Raw genomic sequence first — 23,863 nt, 5'->3', positions numbered from 1 at the left:
GGGCACGTGCATAGCACGGGCAACATTATCTAGTTGATAATAGAAAAGTTATGGGGTGTATAAGTTAAATAATATTTTGTAAATAGGGATATGGAAATGAGTATAAATAGAAAGATTAGCAAGGTTTCTCGTGAGAGTTCACAAGCCAATAAAGCTGATCACACTCCCCTTTGTATGTCCACTCAACAACACAACTTCTTGTGATTCACTTTCAATTCTAGATCTCCTTAAAACTTTTTCTGAATTACTTTTCAAGATTCTTGATTCTGCACCACTAGCAATTTCCATTTTTCTTTCAGTGATTTTGGTTACTTATTTGACATTCTTGTTTTCAAGATCCAACATCATTACTTTCCAGGTTCAAAATCTTGTTTTTTTTCTTTTTCTTTTAATGCTCTATATTGTGGAAGTCCACAGGTCAATTTTTACGATATGGGTTTACCACTTACCTTTCTTGTAATATGGGTGTCAGTCCATAATATTTTATCAATTTTAGAAAATATATGTGTGAAATACCTAATTTTACGTAGAGATCATGGGTTCATGTGCGTAAAGATTCATGTTTTTGTGGTAATGCTATGAGACTGAGCATATAGCTAGCTTGGGTTTTGGGTTTACCGACCATTTTTTTTAATTAGTGATATTTTCTTTATGTATTTTATACTTTTCTTGGTTGCTTAAAGATTACATATACTTTGTTGAAATTTGAGTAAATCTATTTGATTTAGATCCATTGATAAATCTTAATCTTATGGGATTGCTGATTTGTTGATTGGCTGCAGAAATGGATACTTGTTGTGTGCCTATGAAATCGACGGTCCATTTGGGGAGAGTGAACACTGGTGGCTTTAACAATGGAGAGAAGGAGTTTTTCGGGGAGAAGATCAGAGGGAGTTTGAACAGCAATCTCAGGATTAATCAGCTGTCGAAAAGTTTGAAACTTGAGAAGAAGGAGAACAAGATCAAACCTGGGGTTGCTTACTCTGTGATCACTACTGAAAATGACAGACAGACTCTGGTACTAATCAATTCTTTCTCTTTATTAGGACATGTCTGCTTCAAATAATGCCATAGTAGTGTTGTAGATAGGGTGGAAACAAGCTGATATGAACTATATTGTGAATGGAAGCGAATCCAATATTTAAGATTTTTAGCATTGAACTCACTACACTTATAAGATTATGGGTTGTGAGGTTAATTTTGTTGAAGTTCTAGTACTAGTCTTTTGCTATATATTTGTTTCATGTTGAAGATATTGTGTTCAGTTGAGCCTACAATATTTATCTCCATCAGTCTGTGATTGTGATTGTTTGTTGGACCTATTTAGTTCGTAGATATGCCACGTCTTGAGAGACGCCGGGCAAATCCAAAGGATGTGGCTGCAGTCATACTAGGAGGAGGAGAAGGGACCAAGTTATTCCCACTTACAAGTAGAACTGCAACCCCTGCTGTAAGAGATTTATCTTTGCTCATGAACGTTGTCTCAATTTTTTGTTTTAGATGTCTAATGTCCAGTTAAAACTCTGGTCCATTTGTTGATTTCTACCTTAAACAGATAGATTAGAAATAGATAGAATATGTGTACAAGATTGCAAGTTGATGTCCACTCTGTGGTCAATTTCTTAAGATTCTGATGTTTTGTGCAACATGGCACCAGGTTCCGGTTGGAGGATGCTACAGGCTAATAGACATCCCAATGAGCAACTGTATCAACAGTGCTATTAACAAGATTTTTGTGCTGACACAGTACAATTCTGCTCCCCTGAATCGTCACATTGCTCGAACATATTTTGGCAATGGTGTGAGCTTTGGAGATGGATTTGTCGAGGTTTGAGACTACACTTTTGAAATTCTTGAAGGAAACTGGATTAGTCTTGCTAGATATCACAGCTGAGCTAATTAATATGAGTAAATTTGTTGGTCCTCCAAGTGATTTGTTCACACAAAATCTGTAACAATTTCGGATGATTTTTTTCATTGTTTTTCTGCTTTCTTGCTTAGTTTTACCGACTGAAAGGAATTCCGTCATTAAACAGGTACTAGCTGCAACTCAGACACCTGGGGAAGCAGGAAAAAAATGGTTTCAAGGAACAGCAGATGCTGTTAGAAAATTTATATGGGTTTTTGAGGTTTGTTTCTACAACTCTTTAGGACACTAATCCACCACTGCTCTCTTCTGTCCACCTGATATAATTTCTGAAAAATGTTTCATTATTTTTTCCTGAATCAGTTATTATGTACAGACATATAGTACTTTTGTGTTTACAAGGCAACCAATTCTTGCAGGACGCTAAGAACAAGAATATTGAAAATATCGTTGTATTATCGGGGGATCATCTTTATAGGATGGATTATATGGAGTTGGTGCAGGTATGTCCACTTTAACTACGTATGCACTTTTTGTTTGCCTTTTTTTTTTTTAAACAACAAAGTTTCTGACTGCCTCCGATCTTCAAACAGAACCATATTGACAGGAATGCTGATATTACTCTTTCATGTGCACCAGCTGAGGACAGGTTTGTTTAAATTCCAATAAGAAACAACTAGTAATGGTTAAGTGAATTGAGTGAGATCAGAAACAATATGGAGAAAGAGTGCTTCTCCTTTAATATTCATATGCATTACTTCGAAGTAAAAACATCACCACATTTCTTTATACCTTATTGTGATTATGTTAAGCTGAGATTTAAGCTTTACTTATCAGCCGAGCATCAGATTTTGGGCTGGTCAAGATTGACAGCAGAGGCAGAGTTGTCCAGTTTGCTGAAAAACCAAAAGGTTTTGATCTTAAAGCAATGGTAGGTTTAGTTGAACTCTTTCTTTTAGTATATGTGCTGATTTCTTTCTAAACAAATTTGCCAAGATTATTGAGCCGATGTAATCTCCAAATTCTGTTACAAATTCTGTCGCAACCTTTTACTATATACAACAACATTCAGACTAGTGCTCCTTTAGAATTCAACTCATTTATTTCTTGTGCTGCAGCAAGTAGATACTACTCTTGTTGGATTATCTCCACAAGATGCGAAGAAATCCCCCTATATTGCTTCAATGGGAGTTTATGTATTCAAGACAGATGTATTGTTGAAGCTCTTGAAATGGAGCTATCCCACTTCTAATGATTTTGGCTCTGAAATTATACCAGCAGCTATTGACGATTACAATGTCCAAGTAAAGGATCTTGGATCTTTCAATTGAAATTATTTTTATGAATTAAGTACATTAGTTACTCAACTAAAAAAATTAGCTGTAGTTTTAACAAATTTATGCTATCTTCTCAGGCATACATTTTCAAAGACTATTGGGAGGACATTGGAACAATTAAATCTTTTTATAATGCTAGCTTGGCACTCACACAAGAGGCATGTTGCAAATTAATCTTTATACTTGTCACCATATGCAATGAACTAATTTTGACTTCAGTGCATAATCCAACTGATTAATTTCCATTGCAGTTTCCAGAGTTCCAATTTTACGATCCAAAAACACCTTTTTACACATCTCCTAGGTTCCTTCCACCAACCAAGATAGACAATTGCAAGGTAAGTGGGTAAATTGTGCAAGTGTTTTGCATTAACTGGGGTTCTAATAGGTTTTGTATTCTCTGCTTTTCAGCTTAAGGATGCCATAATCTCTCATGGATGTTTCTTGCGAGATTGTTCTGTGGAACACTCCATAGTGGGTGAAAGATCGCGCTTAGATTGTGGTGTTGAACTGAAGGTTTGCTTGTAGCCCTAATTTTTAATTTATCCTGAACAAACAAACACATTTATTTTATTTTCTTTAGTTTGTGAAAAATGCACTACTAGTTTATTGTTTCTAGTACATTTTGTTGTAAACGTTTTACAACCACAGGATACTTTCATGATGGGAGCAGACTTGTACCAAACAGAATCTGAGATTGCCTCCCTGTTAGCAGAGGGGAAAGTACCGATTGGAATTGGGGAAAATACAAAAATAAGGTAAATGGACATTGAATATTTCATGAAAATGACACGAAAATCCTTTTTTGACAAATGTATTTCAGAATTCTTTAATTTGATGATTATGGTTTCACTCGTACAGGAAATGTATCATTGACAAGAACGCAAAGATAGGAAAGAATGTTTCAATCATAAATAAACATGTAAGCTTCTTTAGTGTGTCTTATTTTTCAACTATAGTAGAATATTATAGAGCGGAGGTTAGCTTCCTAACAACTATTGTTCACACAGTCAAGTTCAAAACACAATAGAGCACGCAACACACATTGTTGGTGTGTGCTTCTTGCTCGCGAGAAACGAAAACTATAGGGACTCTATTGACAAGATCCACGTGAAAAAGAAAACTGTTGCAAGCTATAGAGCACTTATATATTTTTGAGACATAATTGATTATTAGAATTAACTCTCTTTTCTTTGAAACTTTAGGGTGTTCAAGAGGCAGACCGACCAGCGGAAGGATTCTACATACGATCAGGGATAATCATTATATCAGAGAAAGCCACAATTAGAGATGGAACAGTCATATGAACTAGGGAAGCACCTCTTGTTGAACTACTGGAAATCCAAATCTCAACTTGAAGAAGGTCAAGGGTGATCCCACAAAAACCTAGCACGTTCAGCAATTGACTCCCCGAAGGAAGCTTTCTATGCTCATGTGAAAACAGCAAGTATAATCGAGACACGTGTCTAAAATAAAACTGAAGTTGCACTTCGCCTAGTTCATGTTCTAAGAGTCACATTATGTAAAATAGCATTTTGAACAACACAATGGTTTATTTATTGCTCAACTTACGCTTTTCGTATTGTAAAAAACTCTACTTCTAAAAAAATAAATCTCTATGCATCTCTTATTGTGCATCTTTTCTCTATTGATATCTATTTTTAGGACCATTTGTGCCTATTGTCTATTTAAAGTTCGCTACTTTTACATTGAATAGCAGAAAAGAAAAAAAAAAAAGTCAGTAGAATTTTTTTGGGCAGTTAAATGGGTGTTCTACTGTATAGTTATTCAAAGAACAAAATGTGAAACTATTTCTTCTATGCACTTTTAAGTAATGGAAACCATGTAATCTTTAGATTTTAAGCGAAAATTTAGTAGTAATGGTGGCATAATATACCTTGGCCTGCATAGTTACATGGTAGATGTGTCGGTGGGAGGAAGCAGGTACTCAATATATTCAAGGTACGAAAACCCTTGTCCATTTTTTCTTTAACTTCGCATATGGTTGACCAGTTTAATGTGATCAATATTTACTTTTGATTTTGCAAAATGCGAATCATTTACCAATAATGTTTTCCTTATCCCCTGGTCTGTGTGAAAAACACATTTAAGAATCTATGATGTTGGTTTTAACAAATAAGATCTTGTGTCTGAAGCCAAAAGATGTGAAACCTATATCATGTAGATGGGTATATAAAATAAAACGTCGCATAGATGGGTTGGTGGAGAGGCATAAAGCTCGTTTGGTAGCTCGGAGATTTACTCAAGAATATGGTTTGGATTACGATGAAACTTTCAATCCAGTGGCAAAGTTTACAACTGTTTGAGTCTTACTTGCACTTGCTGCTAGCAAAGATTCTTGCACCATATGCTCTCCATGTTGGAAAACACAAGTTACTGAATATAGAAATAGACCAAGTTGATTGTTTTCAAGAAAAAGTGGCAGGTACAATCTTGAACAACCAAATTTCAAATTGGGTTTACATCATTGCAAAACCAGGTGAAAAAAAGGAAACATAGGAAAAGTCATAATCAATTAGAAGAAAAATAACTTCTCAAAAGTATTATGTTGTCCGAGCTTGAATAGAGGAGCATGTCTAAAATTGTCAGTCACCGGTGTTCTCCAGAAAGTAAAGTTGGCATTGTTTAACTGTCCCATGAACTCGGTTTCAGCCACAACAATCAAGACTGCACATAATCAATCACGATAACAGTTTTACTCAGAACCTCTTTGGCATGTAATTAGTGTTGTAAATAGTTGCATACACGCAGATGAAGGAAGCCAGACGAGTAGCTTATTTGAGAAACAAGGTATCTGTGCATCGTTATGTTTAAATACAAAGTACCACCATCTAGGCAAATACAGAATCCAAATAAAAAATAAGATAAAAATACTTACTAGCGCCAACTATTTAAATCAAGCTCCAAAATGTACCAAGTCACCGGATACTGTTCCATGATATGAAGCCTAATAACTCTTGCTGATTGATTTTTCAGAAATTCTTAGTGTTCCAAACAACTAAAGGGCCTTTTTTATGAAATTCACATGGCTGAAAACCATTCATTGCCTTACCCATGAGGGCCATGGCACCAAGGCTTGGAAGTTGCTTCTTCTGGAAATCATCAAGCTCCAACTTTGAGGTTTGAGGCTCACAAACCACCACCGGTTGGGGCCTCTTTGGTGCATTGGTAGTCCTACCATGAAGCAGCCTTTGAATCCAAGAATGAGAAGTCAAAGCTTCTAGATCTTTCTTGATAACACTCATAGAAGCAGGACTAGAGTTCATTGCTAAGTTTGCAGTGTTGTCGTGAACCATCAATTCTTTACCATGACGTTTACTAGATGATGCTAATTCAGAGTTAGCTATGGTTCCTTTAGGAATTTGGCTGAGGAACTTTTGTGATTTCTCATGAGACGTTTCTCCTACTAAACTGGAGCTTTTAGTACCAAAAGCCAAAGAACCGGAAGCACTCACTTTGAGGCGCTTAACCCATCTACTAGCTGGGTCATGTCCAAGAAGCCCTTCAGGACAGAAATCAGTTCTTGATGAACTGGGTTGTTCAGCACGGGCCAGTATTGATCCCAAGTCGAAACTTTCAGTTCTGGAAGAACTTGCCTCCATATTATCAGTTGGAGCAGGCAGCTCTAAGTTTATATCCAACTTGAACTGTTTGTGTCCAGCTTCTTTCCTGGAGCCTTCAAGTGCAAGTCGACGGGGTGAAGTTTTGTCCATTTTGTTCACCTGCAAGATATCTTATGGTCAAAATTAATCAAGATTCTAGATTACATGCAATACAATGGAAATGTGAATATTATGAACTATTTGATGACTATAATTAATCTATGGTTACAATACAGTGGAGCACATGAAGCATTTATGAATTCAACTACAATCACTAGCCATCACTAAGCCTTGGATGATTTGGGGAGATTTCAACTCAATCTTGTTTTCTCCTAACAAATTGAATGGAGTTCCAGTTACTAGTGTGATTGCAGAACATTTGCTCACTTTCAAACTTGGTTGACAACACGATCAGTAACATTTTCCCATTTGGTTTTAACCTTATCATACAATGAACAGGAGTATCTGACCAACTCATTATTACTTGATTTCTCACATCAGACTTGGAAACTAGCAGGTAGGAAGATAAATATGAAAGCAGTTAACGATACAAAATTCAAGATAAACCAAATACCCTCTTGAAAACCTGGCTAGAAGATAGGAAGTTATGAAGAACTAAATAAATCTCAAGATTACCTTCTTTGCAATAGAAGAACTTGTACCTGCAAAATTAGAGGAAAGATAGATTCATTAAACGAGTAAAATTACGTACACTCAAACACTACATCTCAAATTAAACCTCTTTTTCTTTTCTTTTAAGTTAAAAATCTCTGACTAAGCCTTAGAAAGATCACTTGATTCATTGATCAGTTACTACTTAGCAAGACAATGAACAAAATAAACTCTATTTAAACCACTAGCGGAGGATAGCACATACCACAAAGCTGGTTCTTCTCCTGAAACACATCCATGTCCATGGTATCAGTTTCAGCTGAAGATTCATTCTTTAACACAAATTCAGAAGGCTTTCTGTCTTCTATATTTTCTTTTCTTTCACTGCCTGTGAGGCAATTTTGAATTTGAAGCTGCATTCCTCCCTTATAATGACCAAAAGATTTAGATGGGCTATCACGATTACTTAATGATGCTTTCCCATTAATTTTACTCCACATCCTTGAATTACCGATTACATTATTTCCTTCAAACAGACCAGCATCTGCTCCTTTTGTGGTTAACATACTATGGGTTGTCTGAGAAACACAGGGACGATATCCAGCCATTTCCACTACAGAGTCCATGGTATTGCTTGTTCTCATTGTCTCTACATCAAGCAAAGGATGTGGTAGCTTTTGTAACTCTTTTGATTCAGTTTCATGGGAAGGACTAGGTTCATTTTTTAACAACCTGACAAAGGAACAACCTGGGTTTTTCTGGAACTCTTCTCCACCAAATTTTGGAAGAAGTTTTCTGCTTGTGGAGGGTGCATCTAGCAAGAATGAGTCATTCTGCCTTAATTCTGGAGTGACCGATCTCCCATGTTCATGCTCCAACATTCCCAGTCTAGGCACTTCTTCTTTTGCAGCTAGGAATGATCTACTTATGAAAGCTTTCTGTGTCTTTTCCGATTCTTTAGTTATGTAATGGCCAGGATCTCGGTATGGCACAAGATGAGATGCTAAGTGACTTGGATTATCTATGAAAGGCCTCGATGCAACAGTGCCGCGACCAATGTCATATGGATGAGTCTTGCCACAATCCAAAGGATCCTGGAAGGGAGTTTTGACATTTTCACAAGGATTGTGCATTGGTAGGGACCAATTGCCTAGAGTTTCTTTTGCAATGGTTCTTGAACTTGTCTTGTTAATGACTTCAAACGTTTGAGTTTCAGATTCTCTTAATCTTTTGACGGATTTAGAGGACATTGTCTCCATTTTAACAATTGACTGGAGAGGCTTAGAATCTTGGTCATTTTCCTTGTTTCCAAGAGCATGATTTTGTGTTTCTGCCATAGAATTGTAGCTTGTTCTAGTCCAATGTGCCATCCAAACAGATTGAACTGAATGTGTAGACTTCCCGGTTCTACCATCACAATCTGAATGTGATTGTTTAACATGATCAGACATGATATCTTGGCCTTAGATCTTGCTAATGTAACTAGAGTTTTCCTTCAGTTGTTCATCAAAAGGATGTCTCCTTTACCTGGGAAAGAAAATTAAACAGCAATAAATCAAATTATAATTGTTGAACTATGTGATCATCTCATCTAAAAACTTGACATATATAGGTCCTGTTGTCCCATACCGCGTGAGTTCAAGTCGACCATCTCAAGCTTTTAGATATTCAGAGAGAGTATGATTTTACTTACATCTTCAACAATAATCACACAATATTTTCCTTCCACTGTTGTTAGTTGGATCATGGATGCTAGTAAGGAACTCAAAATCCCAATTTGAAAGACAATCATCAAAAGAAAAATTGAGACATCAAATCTCACCAACTATTTACTTAACAAGTCACACACCTTCTTAAGATCCACAATTTTGACCATTACATCTAGGTTCACACCCCAAAAAAATAAAATATACTAAAAATCACAAGAATTGCTAAAGTTGTTCCAAAATACAACAACAGAAAAGCTATAAAATAAAGTATTAACCAAGATTTAAGTCTCAGACATGTATACCCAAAGTCAAAATTGCTACAAAGTCAAGTAAAACTGTTCCAAAATACAAATAACAGAAAATTCAAGAATGCTACAAAATCAAGTATTAAACCAAGATTCAAGTCTATTCCATAAAAAAGAGATCAAATCTTTGACAGTAATATATTAGCAACTGAAAAAGGAACTCACCAGAATTTGAAGAGGGTAATCTGTTACTATGTAAAAAAGAAGAGAAGAGAAGAGCAGAAAGTAGTGAAGGAAGAGATGGAAGAAGCAAACACCAGAGAAAAAAATAACTAATACTCACACAAGCACAGCCAAATAAAAAATGAAGACAAAAGCCGACTTATGAGCTGTGAACCCATTGGGCTCCATTGATCTGCACTTTTTCTCCTTTCATTTTTAGTTTTGCCATTTTTAATATATTCAACAACAAAAATGATGATATATTTATTTTTAACAAATTCAAATCTAACAAGTAAAAATAAATAAAACAAGTAATTTTACTTTTATTTTAATAAATTCTTTATTTCAAAGCATATAATTTACTTTACTCGGCATTTAAATCAACACACAGGAGGTGAAGAAGATTAAATAGATGGGTTATATTTTATATGAATGTATTTTAGTCTAGTAAAATTTGGATTAAAAAAGAAATCGGGTAAAAATTAGTTGAAATTAGGTAATTTCAATAGATCAAAACATCCAATTCAGGCATATATTTGTTATAAGTTTAATAATGACAGATGAGAAACTTAACTGATAAATTAAACTAGAAATGTATTTTTTTTAACCCTTTTTCTTTTTTTTTTATTTGTCTATTTTAACAAATCAAGAAAAAAAGTAACTTTTTATATTCTCATTATTATTAAATAATTAAATAAATGACTTATAATCAAATTTATTTTTTAAAAATATAATTAATAAAGTAAATTTCTAATATTCCTCCGTCCAATAATAATTGTCTACTATACTATTTTGGATGTCCAACAATATCACACTATACTAATTTTATACTTAGTTTTTAATTTACCCTTAACATTAATCAGTCATTTCATGTTACATTTTTCAAGACATTATAATTATTATATTCAAAAGGTGATATAGTAAAACTAACCTTTTAGTAATTTTTTAAAAAATATGTAAAATCATTAATGAACATGTATTATTAATCCGCGAGAGTATATAATACTACTTTCTTAAGGGAATGTCGTAGAATAAAACATAGGGGGTACGGAGTAGCAATTACTCTATTCGAATAAGTTCAAAGAGGACCAAAAGTAAATTAATGGTTCATATTCTTAGTATATGTAGATAGTATCGAATAATCTTTTGAAATTAAAGGTAAATGGCTCTATCATCGGATTCTTTGAGAATATGGGAGTTGTACTATATTTAGTAACTTGGTCACGATTACTAATTAAACATTACAAGTTATTTTCATTGTATCCGATAGATATTTGTATTTACATAACAGTTGATAAATAATTTTTAGTGTCAAAATAATCATTTTAAAAGTTATAGTGTTTAACTAAATAACTAATATTGTGGAGATGAATTAACGTATCTAGATATGTATATTTAAAATTATAATATTTATCTGTGAGTTACATTGATAAATTAATGAGAATACGATTAAATAAATATGTATTTAATATATTTCTTGTAATGCATTTATTATTTATTGGAGATTTGGTTTGTGATCTAGATTAGGTAAAATGAATTGTTTCGTGTTTAGGTTAATGCTTGCATATTTGTTTTTTGAAATAGATTAGGTAAAGATGAAATTTCAACCATGTTTGTTTAATTGGAAAAAGGTTTAAAATATTTTGAAATCAAGTGAAAATAGAATAAAAACATCTTTAGGTTAATAATTTGAATTTAAAATATTTTTATTGTTAATAATTTGATCACAATATAAATTAATTAAGTTTCAAACGCAACCTTCAACATCTACTTGTCGACCTTCTTATTATGGTCGAGATGTCGATATCTCCAACTTGAAGGAGGAGAATTTTTTTAAAATAAAATAAATTAATTGATATATATCCCCAAGAATGCAAAAAATATCTTGTACATTTTGAGTGCTGACTTGTCGAAAGTTTTTGAATATCCCCAGAGGCCAACGAATTCATATGAAATCATGAGGCTCATCTCCACTCACTTTTAAGGGTCATTTACTTGATAATAGGGGAATCCAAACACATGGACATTCTTCTTTTTTTTTGGTCTGTTAAATAAAATTTAAATCGATAATAAATATCTCATTTGGCAAGTTTAAAAGCCACGAACCTAATTCTTCTACCAGGCATATTTATATGGTTTTTATTATGCCACGTCATCATAAGTCCATTTCAATCCCATCCAATGTACTAAACTTATAGTAGTAGTATTATTTTATAATAATAATATGGTACTCCTATTTGTTTGTTTCTTTCTTATTGATGGAACAATGTAATTGGGATTTACAAATTGGCTGTCCACAAAATAAAAAGAAACACGACAACTATTTGTACCGTCTTTGTCACGTGAAATACCATGCAATTGTTCATTAATTTATTGTTTACAGTACGTAAACGTGACAATTGATTTGAATTTATTTTGAACGGTTGCAAATTACAAGGGGGCAGGGGCCGTGGGAAACTTGCCTATCAAAATATGATTAGTCTATTTTATTCAAATATAAATGAATTATTAATCCACTTATACATTAATATATTAGTTCATTCTGATTGGTTATATAATTTAAATTGACCCAAAAAAAATAATATTTTTTGCTTATTTTATATGTAGCATACAGTCATGATAAAGAAAAAATAGTTATTAAATTACTTAGATAAATTAATTAAAGTTTAGTGAGAAGTTGATGGTTGGGTATGCCTTATTTTTAAACCCATTTTATGATAGGGTTTGGGGAGAAACAAATTCCCTACTCTTAGTTAAATGCATAAATGGAGAAATGGAGAACGCCTTGGAGATTGGACAAATTGATTCAAGAAGCACAACAAATAGTTGAATCTCATGGATTTATCATCAGTCATTGCTTCAGGGAAGCCAACAAACCTGCTGATATATTAGCATCCAGGAGTTATAGTGTTGATGCAATACATGAGTTCAACTCTTTCTCTGATCTCTCGAGGGAAGTTAGGGGATTAATTAACACAGATAGATGGGAGCTCCCTTCCTTCAGAATGCAACAGGTTAAACCTTCTAATTTTTTTTACAAACCTCCCTGAATCCTCTTTGTCAAGGAGTCACGTTAGTAGAGTAATAGCTAACTTAGACTCCCCCTTTTTTTGTGTTAACTTGTAGAGTTTATCTAACTCTAGTTCTACCCCAAGATCTTGTATTAAGTTTGGTATACCAAACTTCAAAATGTAACTCTTTCATATGATCATATTAATGATCATTGGAGGCAGTTTTAAAAATAAATAAAAAAAACATTTCAATCTAATTCATTTCTGATCAAATTACGTTGGTCCAGTTCAAATTCAACTAGGGCCCAATTCGTTTTAAATATGGGCTTAACTAGGAAGTTCAGGTTAAAATTTTGGTGTACCCTCGTTGGGCTCGGGTCGTTGAAATAAATATGGGCCGGGTCACTTTTTGAGAAGATCCAGGCCCACTTTTATGTGTTTGGATTACTTCGTTGATTTTCTTACGCAAGAGAAAATGTTTCTTTTGTAGCTTACCATTTTATGAATTTTATTTATATTAATTAAGGGTTGTGCAAATATATATTTATGGTTCATAAAGTAAAACTATCATCCAAAGTTTCTAAAATTTAAATTGTGGTTAAAATTTGTGTTTCAAGGTGATATCTAGATCATGATTTAAAAAGTTCATAAATTGCAGGACAAATAAAAATGGATAATTGATATTTGATAGTATTTATTGTGACATACTTATACTAAAGATTGACTGACTTAATGAGAAATCAAAAAAATACTTATCATAAATGAAAAATCTATGAATGAGATCGACAATTAGAAATTTAATAGCTTAGTTGATTAATTAACACATAAAAATTTGATTTCTCACCTTGTAATTTCCAATTGTTAAAAAATTATAATAATTGGGAATTATTTAATTGAAATCCAAGTAGAGAAGGAAACTACCAATTTAACTAATGTTTATTTTTAAAAATAAATAAATATTATAAGCGGATAAATAGAAAATGTTGTTTGTTTATTTAGGGCATAGTAAAATGAGAAATAGCAGAAAGGGGAGAATTGTCAATTGAAAAAGAAAAAGAGATAGAAATTTCTTCACTCGTCGGTAGCCATTAAGAGCCACAGATCCGATCTTATTTTTCTCTTCCCTCTCTATTCAACACTCTAAATCTCTTCACTAAGTGAAAGGTAATCTGTATTTTCAATGTTAATCTAACCCTAGATGTTTATGTGATTTTTGTTTTAGATCTGATTCTTATCATTGTTTGTAACATATAGATTCTTGTTTATTCATGGGTGGGTGATCATAACTATGTGCATCTTTAAGATTAGAAGAACTAAAATGAGTTATTTGAGATAACAATTTGCAGCTGGGTTCTATTTGACCAAATGGGTTTGATTTTAGGGTACCGATGGATGATTATAAGGTGTTGACTGGATGAATTTTGAAGGGGTGGGTCGGTTCAATCCGAACTTGTCAAAGTTTGCTTTGGTTCAAAAATGGGTGTCATAGTCTGGGAATCTTTAAGATTAGGAGAAATAAATTGTGGTAAGGCTTATTTTCGTTGCGTGATTTGGAGTGTTTACGTTTACTGCTGGGTTCCATTGGAACAAAATGAGCTTGACTTTTAGGGCATTAATGGAGGATTTTAGGTTGTTAAATTGATGTATTATGATGGGTTATAGTACAAAACATTGAAATGAAAAATCACTTTTCCATTTATTTTGTTTTCTTTTAATTCTAGGTACATAGTTGACTTGCTAAAAAAATAGTTTATTGTATGATACATTTAAATTATGAGTATCCTACACCCATTTATTTTGTTTTCTTTTAATTGTAGCTACATAGTTGACTTGCTAAAATATAGTTTATTGTATGATACAGTTGAATTATATCTTATATTGGGAGGACTTGTATAATTTCTTTTTTTCCCTCAAAGAAATTGAACCAGCTGGAGGACTACTAGCTGAAGTTGAACCAGCTTCTTCATTGAGTTTGTTTTAAATCTTAAATAAGTGCATCACTCACTCAATCTTGCCTAATTTGAGAGGATATCGATGATGTTGTATCTGAGATTGCAAACTTCTTTTTTGTTCTAGCCTTATTTTCAAGTACCTTATTTGCGATAAAGTTTTGGTTGCTCTAGTTGATTTTTTTTAAGGTCTGATAGTTGTGTGCTTTTTAATGAATTCTTGGAGGGTGTTGTAACTTACTGGTAATAAGAAGGTGGTATTGTCATTTGTTTGTCAATGATTGATATTATGGTGGGTGGTCTAAGCAATCAGTTTTTTCACTAGTGTTAATCTCCTCATGATCTAAGCATTAGTAGAATCTAAAGTCCTAATTCTTCTATTTCTTAACTTGAGCAAGTAGTGTACTCAGTTGACAATGTCTTCCTTGTGTTGATCTTATTACATTTATGTGGCACCTTCTAGGATTGTGAAGTTTAGTTTCTATGGAGGGTGTTGGAGGTGATGGTGCCTCAGCGGCTACAGCATTGAACCAGCGGAGGCATGAACTTTCGAAACTTTTCCAATACTATTTAGATAAAACTACTCCTCATTCTACATATAGGTGGATTGGAACTTTTGTCTTAGCATTGCTTTATGCTCTGCGGGTTTATTATGTTCAAGGATTCTATGTTGTTACCTATGGCTTGGGCATCTACATTCTTAATTTGCTGATTGGTTTCCTGTCACCTCTTGTTGACCCTGAGCTGGAACCTTCGGATGGACCTATGTTGCCAACTAAAGGTTCAGATGAATTCAAGCCTTTCATACGTCGCCTCCCAGAGTTCAAGTTCTGGTAATAATTCCTGCTTTATGGTTTTTGCATTGCTTAATTCTCGGAGAAAGGGTTTGTCACCTGTACATTATATATTATCTTGTATCAGAATTGCCTCAGTTTGCCTTGTCTCATAGTCAAACGTTTGCATTGGGCTTAGCTCTCTTGGTAAACTTTGGAAGTAGGAATTGATGCAGTAGAACCTCCTTGCTGTGTATACTTGAAATCTGGACGAATTTTCTAAGCCAATTTACCTTTTGTCATATATAACAGTCACTCCTATACTTATGTTGCCCATTCTAATGTTTAATATTTGGCTTGGCTGCGCTAACATTAACTTTATATCTTGAACCAGCTGCATGACCATAGATTCAGCTATTTCTAAATGTTGCCTAGAATATTCAGCATTAAGTACTTAGCTAACATTGAGACTAAAAAAAGGAAGTTGTACCTCGTTAAAATATGTTATGGTTCTGTTTACAGGAACCTTTTCCTTTTCTTGACTTGTTACACAAGATCTTACTTCAAAGATCTCATAAATCATAGCAACTAAGATGCATTTGACCTGCACAGATGGACTTGGATATTATGTCCAATTTTCAGTTCATAAGTTGCATTGGCTTATGTGATCCCTGATGGATCTGTCCCATAAGAGTTTTGGGACCTTCAGGAATTGGGAGGTTGCCAAATTGGTTACTGACACCCTTTCAAAGAAATATTTACCCAATGCTCTGACAGCCTGACATCTGTTTTTTCCTTTTGGTTCTTGCTTGTTTTGTAATCTTTTCTGATTACTTTGATTTCTTCTGTCCCACGGACCTTTACAGGGTCTTCCACCACCTCAAAATTAGCACGGTGGATAATTTATTTCCTTGTCTACATGAATTTATTGTTGTGAAACACTGCTGTATTTTTGCATGATTTGCATTTAAGATCTTGTGCTGGCTAATGTTTTGCCTGTGAGAAACAGGAATTGAACAAAGGTGGAAGATTTCTTTTTCTTTTAGTAGGGCGTTGCCAGACAGGCCTGATTAGAGCGGAATGGATATAAAATATTCATATAGCCAATCCCTGTCAGTCTTAAGAAAATAGCAACGCCAACCAGTTTGGATTGAGGTAGTTGATTGATAGTGTTAATGCCAGAAAGCTAATTCAATGCGGTGCTATGCTTAAGTGACTAAGTTGGGTGTGAAGTTGCCCTGTATCTTTTGTTATATAGTTGGCATAGCATAAGAGAGTTTTATGCATGTTTTAGGCATTTAAATACTTTCTTGAACCTGGTTAAAGAAAAGTAATATTTTGAACCTTTTGGTTGTAGCAGCAATATTTATTATTTATCTCTTTCTTTTGCCCCCCATCTTTCTTTCAGGTATGCCATAACAAAGGCTTTCTGTGTGGCATTTGTCATGACTTTCTTCTCCCTATTTGATGTTCCTGTGTTCTGGCCTATATTGTTGTGCTACTGGATTGTTCTGTTCGTCCTTACCATGAGGCGACAAATTACACACATGATTAAATACAGATACATTCCTTTCAACCTTGGAAAGCAGGTAATCTCAATAGCTATTGAGTAGTTTTATATCTCAAATAGTACACATTATCTGCTGAAGTAGGGAATTTTAGGTTACTTATCTCATTTTGAGATGTTTAACATGATTTCTTTTGTTATTGCAACAGAAATATTCCGGGAAAAGGCCATCAGCAAGTGGCAGCAGCCCAAGAGCCGACTGAGCTTTTGCCAGATTTGACCAAACGGAGAAAGTGTAGTAGGAAAAAACAGAAAACAAGATGGATTGCTGCATATTTTAGTTAAAATGTGATTTGTACTTGCATTAATCTCTGACACGAAAAACGGGGAAACAAATGTATTAGTTTGTTAGCGTTCTTTAATTGTTTTCTTTTCCAGTTTTCTGATCATCTCTGGTAGTCATATAAATCTAATTTTGGGACGTATAGAACCAGAGTTATTGCTTTGTTTGCGAAAGAAGCTTCGTATATCGAGGTTGGAGCAGGGTCTTTTGTAGTTACTGGCAGTGGATTTTCATTTGCATATGAAATTTACACCCTTTCAACAACATTACCTTGTGTAGTATAATTTTACAAGTTGGGTTTTGGACGGTATAGTGTAGGTAGATCTTATCAAGGTGGAGGTGGTTTTTGATGGATCCTTGACTCTAGGAAAAGCAAAATAAGACAGTTTGGAAAAAGAAAGTGAAGAAGTCGTGATAAAATATTATAAAAAAACATAATAATTGGAAGAAAAAGGAACAATATAGATAAAATAAAATGATATGATAAACAAAGTATAAGAAACACACAACAATAGAAACTGAAGGACAAGAAATTATGAAGAGGAATACTACTACTACTCACTCGTATATAAGTCCAAGATGCAATTGAGTTATTAAGATTCCTCATGTGCTACTAATATTCTCATGTTACAAACTTGTGCAGTACTAAAAGTAGTATTTTGTGAAGTGGGCTCATTGCTGATGTTTCTCTTGTTGAAGCATTACAAGTAAAGTTGAGTTCGATTATATGAATTCTTAATGTTAATGTCGTTTCATTTAAGCTCATGCAACTCCGGTGTGCGTTCTTTCTCTGGCTGTTTCAAGCTAAACTTCTATATCAGAATAGAATCCTTCTTAGTGTCTCGATAAAAAAGAAGATGAAAAGAAAAGTAAAACATAAGAAAGACTTGAGAGACTGTTAAAATAACAACATACCCAGTGCAATCCCACAACACAAGTGAGTCTGGGAGAGTGGTGTATACGCAACCTTGCTCCTACCTTGTGAAGGTAGTCGGTAGATATACTTCATAGATTGTTAAAAAAGAAGAAGTTACATGAAACATAGGAGATATTGCAAAAGAGAAGTAAAAAAGTTAAAATCTGGGTAAGCGAAAGGTTTCTTTTCAATAAAATCCGCCCAGAGAAGTAATCCAATACAAGAATCCTATGTATTTGTCAAGATGCCATTCTATTTTTTCTGATATATGTATAATGTGTTACAATATGACATGGGTTCATATTTAATACGAGTATCTCTCCTATAATCGATCAGTAGGACTCAAACTATTAGCTATATATAAACCATAGCATGTTACAAAATGTGTGGCAGAATGAAACTACTTCGCCAAGCTTACTCTTAGTCTCCAGAAGTTAAGCTTGCTCTCTGAACTTCTTGTAAATATCGCCTTTATAGAACTTTCTTGTTCTAAGCACCAAAATGTATGATACAATGCACCCTACAAAACTTGCTGCAGCAATTATCAGAAAAGAAGACCTGTAACACTCTATACCGATGCATGTTAAATGATCCCCTGGCTTCCTGAAAAGTCCCAAAGCTGCCATTTGCCTCAAAGCTTCCTTGTCATAAAAATGACCAACCAATCTAACATTGAATACATAAGCTCCAATTGGGCTAGCTGCTCCGCCAAAGTTGAGAAGTGTAGCATAGTGTTTTAGGCCAAAAAGTTCTGATATGATGGAAAATATCAAAGGTGCCATAGCTCCAAAGCAAAACCCAAGAATAGCCAATGCAACATCAAGAACACTTGGCACACCCATTGCTATAAGAATATGACCAAAGCAAGATAAAAGGAGCACAAAAGTAAGCATCAACGGACGAGGTACTTTATACTTTGTCAAGAAAATCTCAGAGACAAAGCCAGAGACTACTCTTCCAAGATAACCCCATATACTCACTAGTGAAGTAAATGTTGCAATACTCGTGTTAGGATATCCTAACGCCTTACCAATTTGACCTATGTTATCAATAGCAGTCAACGTACCACCAGCTCCAAAGATAGTAGTAATAAACAAAATCAACATGTCAATGCTCAAAAGTGCTTGCAAAATCGTATAATCTTCACCTCTCTCCGGTGGCTTAAACACGTTCTTGAACCATAAAACTTCTTTCCCCTGACTTCTCGAAGGTAACTTCCCTTGCTCTAGTCCTTTCAACGGCGTAAAATCATCTAAAACTTGTTTCCTATTCTTCCCAATTCTCAATTCTTCTCTGATTACAACCACTATAGGTGCAAACAACAAAAGCAACATGATACAAGAACTCAATCTATATTCAACTAAAGTGAAAGCTACCCTATTTTGCAAAATGGTGACCATTAACAGAAATCCAGCAAGACCAAGTGATATATAAAGAAGCTGATAAAAAATATTCACCTCATTTTCTTGACGATTAACGCCTTTCATAACCCTAACATACTTAAGCAAAGTACAACAAACAAATGGTGGAAGCCAAGCAATTAACAACACTAAAGATTTCCCATTATTCCCATAAATAGCATGAAACAATTGTGTTATAATTGCACCACTTAAACCAACAAAACCCTTTAACAATCCAATCACAATTCCCCTGCTTTCAGGGAAATTCTTAACACAAGTTACTAAAGCACCAGTATTAGTAAAAGTTTGAGAATTTGCACCAATCATTAAACATAAACACATTTGCCAAACCTGGGGTTTGACTAATTCATCACCGTTGACTGCTAACCATAAGTAAATGTACCCAGAAAAATTCATCAATGACCCAATTAGAAGAACAACCCATGGTGGGCAAACTTCATTGATTAAACCAGCGATGATTCCTACATTGGCACCAACATCCTTAAAGAAAGATAACAGATTTAAGGTTGTTTGATCATAACCCAATGAAGATTTGACATTTTGTGAGTAAAGACCAAATAAGTAAGTGCCACCAGAAACAGACAAGATCAAGATTGAAGCGAAAACAGTGAACCATCGGCCATTGAAGAAAGGGGTTGGGGTTTTACCCAAATTTCTCAAACTCAAATCTGCCGTCATCAGTTTTCACTTTGAAGACTCCGTCAGATCGGCCAAGTTTCGATCTGTAAACACCAGCCGTTTTGGTCAATGGCTTTGAAGTTTCCATTTTCATGGCAAAGTTTGATAGTTTATAAATTGGTTAAGGAAAAAAATAATAGAAAAGTCCGACTTGTTTGGTACGTCCGATGAGATAGTCATAAAATTATTTTATCTCATTTAATAATTTTATTACGATAAAACAATTTTGAAATTAGTTAATATTTATAATCAAATATCGAATAAAATTGATCTCAAATTATATCCTGAGATTAAGTATATTTATTACTTCTCATTACGTATCTTTTTCCCCATATTTTTTGGGGATAAAAATTAATAACTTACTTTTGTTAAAGTTTTCCAAAATTGGTTGAGGGTATGTATTATTCCCTCTTTATATGATGTTGAGTAATTTGTTCAACAAAAAAGGATCTAATATTCACATATGAGATTATGTTTGGCATAAAGGAAAAGGTATGGAGAAAAATAAGTAATTTTTTAAAAATTATTTGGCAAGTAAATAAATAAAAAAATTATATGTGATTTAATAAGATATTATAGGATGGAATGTGAAGGGTGAAAAGTAAGAGTTCAGAGAAGTGCTGGGTGGAATGATTAAAAGGTGAAAATTGAAGGCGTTCGATAGATAAACGACAATAAATTTAAAATGCTATTTATAAAACTTTATTTTTTTAATGATTTTTTTCTTCATTTTTAACAAACTTATTTTACTAAAAGAAAAATATCTTCATAAACTAAATATAAAAAAGTACAAAATATTTTCTGAAATAATTTTTCTCCCCTCTAATCAATATAAATTTGTCCATATATAGTTAGTAGCATCTACTTCTATTGATGGTCCAACTTCAAAATTAGGGTGGGCAACTTTCACAAAAATTACAAGTAGATTGTATGTTGGACTTAATCAATATGTACTTTATTTTCATTATTTACATTTTGTGTTGACAAAAATGTAGTGAGCATTTGGAATTATAATTATTATATGATGCAATAAACATGTGGAATTAACTCTTTTTTTTTTTTTGTTCTTATCCTCGCTGTAATAGATAATATTTAGGTAAATAAATTGACAATTTTGATTAAGATAAAGATCATTTACCAAACAAAAATGGATAAACTTTTAATGAAAAGTAATCCCATTTTAGCATGTACTTGTTTTTTTTTCTATATCATGTAATTCATCTTATTTCTATTAAAAAAAACTTTTAATGAAAAGTAATCCCAGGTGTAGGATGAGCTGTAAAAGAAAATTTGAGGCAAGTAAGCCTAATTACGTTACGAAATATAACGGCTATATTTCTTCGAATTTGAAATAGACGTCCCTTTAAAGTCCATCACAGCTCTTCACTCATTTAACCCCCCAAATTCTTCACTCCACAATTCTCATTTTCTCTGCAAATTCACATACAAAGTAAGCGAAAGCGTCTCAACAATTCTTCAAGGTACCCTTCTTTTTTCCATCCTGTAATCTTTTATCCTGTTGATTCTTTTCTGGGTTCAAGTAGATTTTAAGGCTGAGTTCAGGGCTTGTTATCTGTTGATTATTGCAATGAATCTTTAGGAATTTCTTATAATTTTGAATTGTTTCAAGATTTGATGTCTTTTTCGTTTTTCTCTATCTGAGTTCTTGAAGTATCATATAGCCGATCACAAATGTTGCTTAATGGAGTACTAGTTATAGTCTTTGTTTTCTTGGGAAATTTTGTTACTGAAAATTAGCAATAAAGAAATCACAAGATTGGGATGTTTTTTACATGATTTCAAGAATAGAACAGAATTTGATGTCTCTCTCTGTTTTCTCTATCTGGGTGTTTGCAGAATTATCGTAAAGATGAATGACCTGATGACGAAATCATTCTTAAGTTATGTTGAATTGAAGAAGCAGGCTATGATGGATCTTGAAGCAGGGCCTGATATTGAGATGGGTCAACTCGACCCGACTGATGAAAGGAACCTCACAAAATTCTTTGAAGAAGTTGCTGTAATTAAGTCAGATATGGAAGAGATTAACAATCTTCTTGTCAATCTTCAAGACCTTAATCAAAAAACCAAATCAGCCCCGAGTGCCAAAATTCTTCAAGGACTTAGAGATCAGATTAACTCTGACATTATTACTGTTCTTAGGAAGGCAAAAATCATCAAAACAAGACTTGAATTGCTTGATAAATCCAATCTTGACAATCGTGGCGTGTCAGCAGCGTATAAAGAGGGAAGCCCGGTTGATCGAACGAGGATTTCAGTGACTAATGGTTTGAGAATTAAACTGAGGGATATGATGAATGATTTTCAGTGCTTAAGGGAAAACATTGTAGCAGAACACAAAGAAGGCTTAAGGAAACAGTATAGTAATGCTAACGGGAAGGAACCGAGTGAGGAGGCGATTGAAAAGATGATGGAAGAAAGGGTTTTTGAGGGTAGAGTAGAAAAGGGGGTGGTGGAGAACCAGGATAGGCATGAAGCTGTGAAAGAGATACAGAAAAGCTTGGTTGAGCTGCACCAAGTGTTTCTTGATATGGCTGTTATGGTTGAGACACAAGGTGATCAAATGAACAATATTGAGCAAAATGTAGTTAATGCTGGTGGATATGTGAATGGTGGGATGAAGGAGTTAGATCGTGCTAATCGAATGAAGAGGACGAGGACTTGGGCTTGTTGGATTGGCGCGTTGGTGCTGGTTTTCTTGTTGATATGCCTTATTGCAATTCTATTTTGAATTCAGGGTGAGAAAAAAGGCTTTGAGGATCTCTATCACTTTTGCTTCTTTTTGTTCTGTTTCTTCTTTTCAGTACGTACATCATGCTTCTGTTTCTTCTCTGATGGCGATGGACAGAGATCTCTTTTCTCTTATAGACATAATAGGGTTATGTGATGAATTTATGCTCATCAACTGCTTGTTTGTATGTAAAATAGATTGAAAATGATACATCACTTTTGGAGATTGGAATATATTGAATTTGATCAAGATAATAGTGTTTTTGCAGTCCTATTGTCTCTGCTACCCCTTCGATTTTGTATTCTGTTATGTCATTGATTTCATTTCCTTATTATTAAGTACAGCAAAAGCATTGTTAAGGAATTTTGTGATCCATTCTTTCGCAACGATTATGGACAAAGATATAAGATACTTTCAGTTCTGATGATTTTGTTGGAGAACCAAGTAAATAGTATTTCTTTACTATGAACATTAGTTCCTTTTTCATTTTACGATAGGATAAAGTTTTGTGAGTTCGTTATTATAGTGAGGTAAGGCATGACAAAAAAGTACTAAGTTTTACCGAATCGTGTTAGCTATACTGTACTCTAGCTCCGCGTCTTAAGTTCAAGTACAACCACTAATGAAGTGAGGAATCTTGGATTATATTTTTTGATTTGGTTTCCCACCTGGTGTCATTGGGGATCAAATAAATCAGAATTTGCGTTGGGAAGTTTCACAGTGATGGCTAAAACGCTTTATAATAAAGTCGACTTGTACCAGCCAGCAAGGTCGTACACGAGACCTCTGGAGTCCTTTTCACTCAGTCCACAACCTTTGTTGGTGGAATCTTGAATTATATGCCTTAATATACTGAGGTAAATGCTGAATCTACATTTGTAGAGGTCCCTAATTAAGT

At 34.0% G+C, this 23,863-nt stretch overlaps 5 protein-coding genes across 5 annotated transcripts; 3 read left to right on the top strand and 2 right to left on the bottom strand.

Annotated features, from left to right (window-relative positions):
• The first annotated feature begins 756 nt into the window (after positions 1 to 756).
• On the top strand, positions 757 to 4,871 carry LOC125816648 (glucose-1-phosphate adenylyltransferase large subunit 1). Its single transcript, XM_049496270.1, has 14 exons — positions 757 to 1,018; positions 1,328 to 1,450; positions 1,658 to 1,828; positions 2,037 to 2,129; positions 2,287 to 2,370; positions 2,461 to 2,516; positions 2,705 to 2,798; positions 2,986 to 3,171; positions 3,282 to 3,362; positions 3,456 to 3,542; positions 3,616 to 3,720; positions 3,856 to 3,962; positions 4,066 to 4,126; positions 4,410 to 4,871. The coding sequence occupies exons 1-14, from the start codon at positions 785 to 787 to the stop codon at positions 4,509 to 4,511; spliced, it is 1,584 nt and encodes a 527-aa protein (XP_049352227.1). The 5' UTR covers positions 757 to 784; the 3' UTR covers positions 4,512 to 4,871.
• Positions 4,872 to 5,927: 1,056 nt separating this feature from the next.
• LOC125816637 (F-box protein At2g16365-like) lies at positions 5,928 to 8,938 on the bottom strand. The gene is made up of 3 exons (XM_049496257.1): positions 7,705 to 8,938; positions 7,464 to 7,489; positions 5,928 to 6,947 (listed from the first exon to the last, which is right to left on the bottom strand). The coding sequence occupies exons 1-3, from the start codon at positions 8,888 to 8,890 to the stop codon at positions 6,198 to 6,200; spliced, it is 1,962 nt and encodes a 653-aa protein (XP_049352214.1). The 5' UTR covers positions 8,891 to 8,938; the 3' UTR covers positions 5,928 to 6,197.
• A 4,675-nt stretch (positions 8,939 to 13,613) lies between these two features.
• LOC125816696 (protein RER1B) lies at positions 13,614 to 17,128 on the top strand. The gene is made up of 4 exons (XM_049496322.1): positions 13,614 to 13,790; positions 15,039 to 15,408; positions 16,757 to 16,937; positions 17,065 to 17,128. Exons 2-4 carry the CDS (start codon positions 15,059 to 15,061, stop codon positions 17,116 to 17,118), a joined length of 585 nt encoding a protein of 194 aa, XP_049352279.1. The 5' UTR covers positions 13,614 to 13,790; positions 15,039 to 15,058; the 3' UTR covers positions 17,119 to 17,128.
• Positions 17,129 to 18,503: 1,375 nt separating this feature from the next.
• Positions 18,504 to 20,261, bottom strand: LOC125816644 (uncharacterized). The gene has a single exon (XM_049496267.1). The coding sequence runs from the start codon at positions 20,211 to 20,213 to the stop codon at positions 18,549 to 18,551; it is 1,665 nt and encodes a 554-aa protein (XP_049352224.1). The 5' UTR covers positions 20,214 to 20,261; the 3' UTR covers positions 18,504 to 18,548.
• A 1,357-nt stretch (positions 20,262 to 21,618) lies between these two features.
• On the top strand, positions 21,619 to 23,210 carry LOC125816678 (syntaxin-112-like). Its single transcript, XM_049496304.1, has 2 exons — positions 21,619 to 21,694; positions 22,071 to 23,210. Exon 2 carries the CDS (start codon positions 22,084 to 22,086, stop codon positions 22,963 to 22,965), a length of 882 nt encoding a protein of 293 aa, XP_049352261.1. The 5' UTR covers positions 21,619 to 21,694; positions 22,071 to 22,083; the 3' UTR covers positions 22,966 to 23,210.
• Positions 23,211 to 23,863: the final 653 nt, after the last annotated feature.

Source organism: Solanum verrucosum, unplaced genomic scaffold (genome assembly GCF_900185275.1).
Source record: "Solanum verrucosum unplaced genomic scaffold, falcon-dt-bn FXZP01000261.1, whole genome shotgun sequence".
Taxonomy (NCBI): Eukaryota; Viridiplantae; Streptophyta; class Magnoliopsida; order Solanales; family Solanaceae; genus Solanum; species Solanum verrucosum.
This window is presented reverse-complemented; position numbering and strand designations above follow the sequence as displayed.